The 9821-nt window shown below is 36.9% G+C and overlaps 1 protein-coding gene across 2 annotated transcripts; it reads right to left on the reverse strand.

Moving 5' to 3' along the window:
- Positions 1 to 1700: 1700 nt before the first annotated feature.
- chp2 (calcineurin-like EF-hand protein 2) lies at positions 1701 to 8172 on the reverse strand. Of its 2 annotated transcripts, none has more exons than XM_035680277.1 (7): positions 8018 to 8172; positions 6179 to 6251; positions 5111 to 5191; positions 4464 to 4588; positions 4308 to 4369; positions 2953 to 3075; positions 1701 to 2416 (listed from the first exon to the last, which is right to left on the reverse strand). In XM_035680277.1, exons 1-7 carry the CDS (start codon positions 8082 to 8084, stop codon positions 2363 to 2365), a joined length of 585 nt encoding a protein of 194 aa, XP_035536170.1. In that variant the 5' UTR covers positions 8085 to 8172; the 3' UTR covers positions 1701 to 2362. The 2 variants fall into 2 exon arrangements, with proteins under 2 accessions (XP_035536170.1, XP_035536169.1); XM_035680276.1 differs by having other exon boundaries at positions 2953 to 3096.
- Between the last annotated feature and the right edge of the window lie 1649 nt (positions 8173 to 9821).

Here is a 9821-nt window from a genome sequence, read left to right on the forward strand (position 1 = left end):
AAAGTTTCAGCAAATATGACACAACCACTAGAGATTTTATTCTCACTGGATAAAGTTGCCTTCAATTTTTGATGAACTATACAAATAAATGACAAATATTTTTGCGATTTTCTTTTTTTTAAATGCCTAAAAAGGTCATAACATGCAATTTTTTTTTGAAAAAGTGCCATATAATCAGGTATTTTAGGCTCCAACAATCCCAACACACATGATGAAAAAACACTTTCCCAGCATATAAAACATCACATTCTCTCCACTGACAGGACACCACAGAGGACACTTCTGCTGAATTGGTTTCAAACATGTCGGCATCCAAACCACAGCAACTCACATCTGAAGCCTGTGTGTGCAACTGATATAAATATAAAACCTCTGTCCTCAGTGTAGACTTACGGGAATTCACCCGAAAAACGAAACGAAAAAATAAAAAATAAAAAATAAAAAACAAATAAAATGGCAGGCAATAATTCAAAAGCTGTATGTTCTACATGTGTCTTCAAGGCCCAAAAGTCTGCAGTTTTTCATTCAGATCACTGATCTTGAGCCAGAGAGGAGGATGCCTTCAGTCCTCGGGGATCCACACAACAAGATCTTCACAACATCTTGTTGTCCTACAGTGACAGATTGATAGATGTGGCCCCAAGAGAAATTAGATTTGTATTTCATTTTAGAAGTGTTTAACAAAAGTAATAAAAGTGTGATTAGCATCTGGGAATGTTAATGATCCGCTCCAGCTGTAACACACCACTGGCTGTCAGAGAGATAATTAGTAATGGCTCCATCCAGTGGTCTCTACAGCAATACAAATTACACTGATAAAACACATTCAACTTTACTGGAAACAAATTTGATACATGTCAGCCACACACTTTTTATGTAAAGTATATTTTTTTAGTTCTAATGAAGGAAAATCTTTCACACATTTACACATCTTCCACCTTTATTCCGAATCCTGAATTTGATAAGGGTTGTGTGAAAAGAATATTCTGTTTGGATATTCCTAATGGAGCATTTTCTGATGAACACATATGGTAAATGTCGTTATTGTTCAGGTTTTACGGAGCGTTCTTTGGAGTGCATTCAGAATATACGTCTCATTTGGGGTTTTCACTCGGTTTTGCCTTTTACGGTCAGCTCTGTGCGTCGTAAACAAGCCAACACACCAACTGGTAAACATTATAAAAGAGAGGTTTTTGGATACAAGCAAATATCACAATTAGTGTGCATATAGACATAATCATTGGTACAAACTGAACAGGCAACACCATACATATCTGATCAGAACCTAGAAATGTAGAGGCTAGTTTTCCAGCCATGGAAACACCTGAAAATGTATTAAATTAAACCAAATATCCTCAAAATAATGTTGTCCTGGAAAATGTTAATTGTATTTGAGCCCCTTGTTAAGTACTATTGCATGAACCTGGGTGCGTATTGAGTTTGATGCTGTTGATAAAGTCCACGGTTACGACACACACATATAACTGTTGGTGAGCGAGTGCAGTCCTGTATTGTCCTGGAAAAGGATTTCTTAAGAAGTCTGTGAACCCTGTTTTAACCTGCAGATTTGTTTCGTATCAAAACTTGTACATCACCATGTGGAGGCAAAATTTGCATTGGCAGGAGACAAAAGAAAACCAAAGGGAATTATATACAAACATTCATCACAGATCATGAAACAGTAGACGCAGAACTCGAGGTGGAAGGGTTAAAGTTATTTATTTAAGGATAGTTAAATAGAATACATTTCTCACAGACATACTTGTTCCAACACTTATACTGATTTTAAGATTTCTTAAGAAATTCTCCCATTATAACAGTTGACTTCTATCTCCACTGTAGTCTGTGTAAATATTCAGGTTGTCCTAGAGGCTGCAGACAGACATTTTCTTATCTTTAAATGCTGCCACAATGAATTTTCATCAGGCAGTCGGTTTTAATTTCTCAGCACCAAACAAACCTGCTTGTACGGAGCAGGATATTACAAGTCCATTTCTACAAGTAAAATAAAACAAATATGATAAAAAATAGAAGATAATAGATAAATAAAACAATAGTGATATTTCAAAACTTCTCATAACTTCTCAGTCTCATAATTTCAACGTTTTATCTCCTAATTTTGACTTTTATCTTATAATTTAAACCAGAAGGAGTATTTCCAACACATGAGAACACGACTCACAAGTTGTTTGCCATTCTTCTTCTTCCTATGGGATTAACAGCAGACTAGAAGACTTGCTGCCACTGATCTCTTTTGTCCTAGTTGTAAACATTTCACACTTCGTTGTGTCTCCATATTTAAGCATCTGATCATTGTCTTTTCAACGGGAAAAAAAACCCAAAGTCTCAGCAGGTTCTGTCTTTATCTCAGGAAGCGGATACTCATCTTGTGATCGATGTCCACTTTCTCCAGTGACTAAAAACAAAAGAAAAAAAATATTTTTAATAAGTAAAAGTTATAATTATATAAGTTATCTTACATACTTTTCCTACTGTACATGGAGACTTGGAGTGTCTCTTTTAATTCAGTATAATGTATATTCAATATCTGTTGACATTTACAATAGAAAATATATTTGGTAATATTTTAGTACTTAAGTATTTAGAAATTGGTAGTGGTTTGTTTCTGTCAATGTCAGCATTGTCCACGTTCCCCAAACGAAATGCTTGTCCTAAAAATGCTTATTTTTATTTTATACATACTCATATTACCTGAATTAAGTAATTTCTCTGAATTAATGTACTTTATGAATTCTTGCTTTATAACTTCACTATCTCTTTCTATTATTTTCTATTTTCATTCTTTAAAGATGTTTAATGATTTCATCCTCACAGTAACACTTTTACTAAAATAAATGATGAAGGAAAGAAAAGTGTGTTGTCAGGAAAAGATTCTAAACTGAAACAGTCAAAATCTGATTATTATAACCCTCGTTTAGTCGACCCTCTCACCTTTCTGAACTCATCGAAGGAGATGGTGTCGTCTCTGTCCAGGTCGGCCTCCTGGATGGCTCGCTCAGCAATGCTCTGGAGCTGCTCCTCCGTCACCTGCATCCCCAGCATCGCCCGCAACACCTTCACAGTCACAGTCACCAACTGATCAGTAATCACATCAGCATGTCAGCAGATCTCTCAGACTCGCATTTAGGGTAAGGGTAAATTCTGAACCCTTTTTCTATTTACTGGCTCCCTGTTGGTCACATAATTAGTAAAGACAATGTGGTGTTTAATTCTTATGCAAATGATACACAATTATATCTGCCTGATAAGAAAAATGTTCTCTACTCACACCCTCTCACTACCCTGGTACAACAATGGTACAACAATGGTACAATCTGTCATAGAATGAATCGATTGGTGAAATGGTTCGACTACAAAATGATTAAAAAACATTTTCAGTCATTATTTTGTATTATTGACAGAAATGTTGGACAGTTTGATTTAGTCATTTTCTGTTCTTATGGAAACAATGTGATTGTGATTTGTTGAAAAACTCACCTGCCTGCCTGGGACAAGTTTAGGGTTATACAGGTGTGGTGGAGTTTACAAAGGTTATCTACTTATTGTCAGCACAGTATCATTTGGATAGAAGGGAAATGTCAATACACTTGAATTTGTTTTATTACTTGGTATTTCCTTTTCTTACTCTTGGTGTTTATTTATTCCTGCCTCCAGTGTTTCCTCACTGTAAACTGTTTCCTCAGTTTGTGTTTTTATTTAGTGTTTTACTATTTGTGTCACATTTTGCTTGTATGAAAAGTGCTGTACTAATAAAGTCTGACTGATATATGAATGAGAATAGCATAGGTCATTCATTTGGCTCCATCTGGTGGCCAATATGTGGACATGATTTATCCAAACTGGTAAATTATAATATTTATAATATATTACAAACAATTTTAAATTCAACTATGAAGGTTGAGACATTCCTAAATCATTGAAACCTAGATAAGATTGAGGCATTTGGTCAAAAGTCCATATTTCTAAATCTGCCATTAAACTCCAAATATCACTTTTCCTGTAGGGGAAGCCATAACTCTGGGTCTTAAATGTAATCCATTGTAACTTGTTTTGAATTTAAACTGCCCATGTGAGTGACGTGGCAAGATACAAATGTTTTGTTGATGTCGTACCTTTGTTGCATCGCCAAGACTCTGGGAATGTTATAATTATCAGTTCTATTAAATAAATGGAAACCAGTCAGTCTTAAACTGACTTCAGAATGGGAACCATACCATATGAAGTTTGTTTGTGTTTGATTGAAGTTTTTACAGTGTTGCTCAGAGACACAATAATGAGTTACAGACCTGAAGAAGCTCCGCTCTGGAAATCTTTCCATCTCTGTCCTGATCATACATCTGAAAAGCAACTTAACACACAGAAAGACACAATGTGTCATTAGTGGATCAGAAGTCACGTCTATTGGTGAAAAGCTGAAGCAGAACAAACCAAACTGGACTAACATTTGAGCTTCCTGATGCTGCTGTTGGCCGGTTCCTGCTGGGCTCCGTCTCTGGATCGGTTTCTGTCTGTGGGACGGAAATGAGCCAGAATCCGAACGAAGGAGGCAAAGTCCACAGTTTCCTGCCTGGAGAGAGTGAGAGGAAAGGGAAATGTTTCCTGTTTCCTGTTCATAGTTAGTTACTAACAAACACAGGATGAACATTAAACTGCTATAAAATATAGCTGCTGCCAAACCCTCATTACTCCAGTTCTGTTACAGTTTGTCAAATGAATGATTTAATGTTTCTCTGTATTTACAAAAGTAATTAAAACATTTCAACATCATACTGTACTTTTTAGATACAGGGCATATATCAGTACAGTACTGAGGTCTGTATTGTCTATTTGATTCATATAATAGTAACAATAGTGATATTCATATTAACTTTATTTAAGTTTTACTAATAAAACCTTGCCGTATTTCTTGAACACAGTATTCATTTCTGATTTTGGGAGGTATCTTCAGACATTGGATTCTTCCATAAACTGCCTACGAGCAGCGGTAGTGGTGGCAGTAGCAGATGCAGCAATCACATGTAAATATTGTAGTTTAATAGTTCCCGATTCCCGATAGTCTAGAAAGAGAAACATTTGCAGGTTGCTGTACCGCGGAGAGAAAAAGGCGCTGATGATTCTGTCACCGATCGGATTCAGGGCCAACTCCCGAACGGCTACGAAATCCTGAGGCCTGAGACACACAGAGAAAAGCTTTTAGTACGTTAATATACCACTGAAAATAAAATGACACAATACAATTCAACATCATCTCAAATTATTGCTGAGCTGAACCATCACCTCTTTAAAACTGAACATTAAAAGCTTTATTAAGTTAAACATTTATGTATTTATACCGCTCAGATGATACTGGCTTATTGCAGACATATCGGCATTGGTATATATGTTATCCAATATGCACCAATAGGAATAGAATTGGTTTACAATGTATATGTTAAATTATTATTAAATATACATTTTTGGCCTTTTGTTGCCTTTAATGGATAGTGAAAGCTGAAGACAGACAGGAAGTGTGGGGCAGAGAAAGAGGATGACACACAGCAAAGGGCTGCAGGTTGGATTTGAACCCTGGGCCGCTGCAGTAACTCCATACATGGGTCACCAGCTCTACCAACTGAGCTAACTGGGCACCCTATATGTTACATTATATTATTATATACATTAAACATATTTGTTTTGTAAAGCAGCCTTCTGAGTACCTTTGTAGAGTCATATCACTGGTTGCACAATTAACATAGAAAATGTTTATTTTCATTCCCTGCTTGAATGATGATCCTGACAAAATGTAGAAATATGTATGTTTTTTTCACCTTTTCTTGAATCATAAACACAGGAAAGAAAACAGTTTATATCAGACACATGGTTTTAGCCTTGATGCACAAGTGTTTTCACCATCAAATCAGTGAGAATTTAAACATCCTGAAAGAAACTTTCATTTTCTGGTTAGAAACCATAGAAATCTGAGAAACACCTTATTACATAACGTCTGGCAGCTCCGACTCTCTCCATCAGACAACATCTGTTCAGACTATAAACCTCCTCATCAGAGCAGACATCCTTCCCACAATCGAATGGGAATAATAATAATAATACAGTTTAACACACAAACTTGAACATGAACTATTTTCCTGTTTACTGATTGGTTGGTAGATCCACCAACCTGAGCTGTCCACTCTTGTCTTTGTCCAGAAGCTTAAACCTCTCGTACAGACGGAGGATGTGGGCAGCAGAGACTGAAACACAGAGAACGTTTGATTGATTACAGACTAATCAATGATCCATCATGTCAGTAGATTAGTCAGATTAGTCGGAACATGTTTCACCATCAAAAGCTTAAAGGTTCAATATGCAAGATATATGCATTTTCCGCATTATTCACAATTCCTTTTATTTTGTTGTAATATAATAAATTGGACTGATTTATATAGCTATCTATACATCTATAAATATATACATATAAATATATGTCTATGTATAATATATATATATATATGCACTAATTTACCAAGACAAATTACTTTTATGTGAAAACTTACTTGGCAATAAATCTGATTCTGATGTAGCGATGTGGGTTAGATTGTTCACAAAAATCCAAAGGATGTGACATTTATGCTTGTTCCCGAATGCAGTGTGCAACAATAGCTAACGTTAGTCTATAAAAGGAGTCTACAAACGACAAATCGTGACTCGAGACTTCACAAGTCTAATCTCAACTTCACTGACTTTCTCTTGTTTACATTCAGCAAACACAGCAGAGGACATTAATTCTTCCTTCTCATTTATTCTACTTAAAACTTTAAAACCACAGGAGGTTTTTAGTCAGTTTAACCGATTTAATTTGAGCTATTTGACATTTCAAAGTATATACCTTGTCAAACACATAGTGTGTACATACATAGTCACTACTATTGTGGTCTTTGTTTCCAACTGCTTTTAAAATTCTACCTCAAGTTTTTAGTAAAGTCATTGAGTGCCTTTGTTATGAGCAGGGACCATTTTAAAAATCTTTATTGGTGGTCTGTACACAACGAAAATAAGTTGTTTTTTTTTCGACATTTATGGCCAAGTACAGTATAGTGAAGAATATTAACTTCAATTTGACTTTGATTTGAATTTTTGCACCACTGAAGACGAACACTTGCAGCTGCAGTGAACTGGTTAAACAGTGAAGAATCTCCAGTGTCTGTATCAGTGAGGACAGTTCAGGGTGTTCACACACAAACTGAGATAAACAGCAGATGAAATAACACAGATGAGTTTAACAACACTGACTGTGCTGCTATCAGAGCGCTCAGACTACCGCAGTAATATATTTGTTAATAATTTGTGGGGTCCCTGTAAAACTGTTGGTCCTCACAAGTACAGTGTGCGCACAGATGCACACTTTGTGTCTCTAAAATCTTATCAAAAGTGAGCTTGACTGTTCTTTTTTGACCTTGGCAACAGCTGCAATAACAGTCTCCACTCAAGGTCCACTTACTCACACAGTTAACACACTCTTCTTCAGCAGATGAAGTTTGCTAATAGATGTTCAAACTGTAAGTGATGTTTCACTCAATGTCAGACTGCAGATAGACTCTCAGTTCATAAACCAGTCTGTGAATGATTTCTACATGTGAATAAACAGCAATTAAACGCTTCACAACAAACTGTATAATGTATTTGTGAATAATCATATGTCGTTAAACAAATGTGTAACTGTGTAAAAGTGTATTGTAATTAAAGGAGATTAATTACAGCAGGAAACCTTCTTTCTGTCAGCGGTGGCTTCATGCTTCACAGCTTCACTGCTGGCTCATCAGAGTTTGTTTCATTAATTAAAACCCCTCAAACTTTAAGATTAAGGTCAAATATAAATGGAATCAGTATCTTTAGCAAATAACTCAAAAAGAGCGTTTTGAGTTAAAAGGGGTTTTAATATTTTGAAAATGATTCCTGAAGTCTGTTCTTTCAGTAGCTGTTCCTTGTCTAAGATTTCTCAAAAACAAACTGAACTCACAGCCAGTTTCCTGCATGAGCTCCTGGGCGTGGGGGATGTTGTTCACGCTGGAGCTGCTGGAGCCCATCCTGCTGGTTTTAATCTGCTCCAGGCTGCAGTTTGTCGTCTGCAGTGTGTGATTGAGCTGTCCGACTGTATCTGTCCGTCTGCAGCCTGCTCAGTATCTCCACTGACAGGGTTGCTCAGCCAATCACTACTCAGCTCACAGGCTCGCACCAACCAATGAGCTTCCTTGACCTGTCAGACACTGTGCGCCAGTCTGTGATATTATATGTGGGGACTTAATGATTCCGGATTTTTATTAGATTTTTATTTTATATAAATCGCATTGATCCAACATAAGAGGGAAACAACATGATCTGCAAATAATCTCTCTAAAAGTAATAATTGGCTAATTTTCTTTGTGCATTTTGTACATAAGAGATAATTAAATAATTAACGTATGCAGTGGTGGAGGAACTGAGATCCTTTTCTTTAAAACATTCTGTGTTGATTCTGGCGGCATAAATAAAACTATATAGAAAATATCCAAGTCTTGTTTGTTTATGTCGGTCATACAGAGCAGCGTTTCCCAACCTAGGGGTCGAGACCCCACTAGTTAGTGATGTGACTAATTATAAAACATAAACATTGTCATATTATACTTCATTATAAAATACATGTTGTCAACCTTGAGATAACCCTATGCTGTTTTTTTCTTGGTCTGTCTTTAGCTGTACTTTTTAAATATAATTTATTTTGGCGTCCTGTTGGTGGAATTTATTTTAATTGTATTCACTGCTTATTGTAAATATAATGGCTTTTGCACCTCCCTTTCCCTGATATTTAAACTGAACTCTGTGGGTTGCTCTTTTTCCTTATTCATATGTTGTGTATTTATTTTTTACTGTTTTTCCCTCCAAATGATTTTTTTCTGTTAACTTGTTTGTTTGTTAGGAACCAGAGGTCGAAGAAGCAGCTCGGGGTTGGTGGGCTGAGGGGAATCCTGGTGTTCATTACCTTTATTGTATTTCTGCATTTCGAATGGAAACATCAATAAAGTGGAGCCGGTTATAGTGACTCAGGAGAACACACAGGCTGTACCTCAGTGTGCTGAGCGGTTTATTAAGGATACAGCAGCCTCCCCACTGATTCACTGACTGCACACTGTCAGTCCACTGACACAAGGTGGAGCCATTTCCACATAAATACACACCGTCCTATGTCCTCATGACAAGTTGGTCCTCAGTGTTTCCTCATTAAACAGTGTATAAACTCTAGAGCTATGTTCTATTTGTAGTTGAGTTGTGTTCTTACATTATCCCAAATGTTTCCAACAAGTTAGTTTTAGCCTCAGTCTGTCAGCTGTTATCCAGTTTGAAGCCACATTTTAACCAACAGCAAAACCCAGTACCTCCAAACTCTCAACAACAGCCAACCCATTATTCCAATTCTTTTCAACAAAACCACCAGCAACCCAGTACCCAAACACAGCACCAAGTACCTCCAAAACCTCCAAAACCAACAGCAAACCCCAGTAACCTCCAAACCCCCACAAACCACAAAGCAAACCCCAGTAACCTCCAACCCCAAAAAACCACAGCACCCAGTTACCTCCCAAAACTCCCCACAAACCACAAGCAACCCAGTACCTTCCCAAAACCTTCAAAACCACAAGCACCCAGTTACCTCCAAAACCTCCACAACCAAAACAGCGGCAACCCAGTACTTTTCCCAACCTCCACAACCACAGCACCCAAGTACCTCCAAACCTTTTCCTCAACCACAAGAACCCAGTACCTCCAATCCCCCCAACAAATTCAAG

The sequence above is a fragment of the Morone saxatilis genome, unplaced genomic scaffold (assembly GCF_004916995.1).
Source record: "Morone saxatilis isolate NCDOM2014 unplaced genomic scaffold, NCSU_SB_2.0 Contig8, whole genome shotgun sequence".
NCBI lineage: Eukaryota > Metazoa > Chordata > Actinopteri > Moronidae > Morone > Morone saxatilis.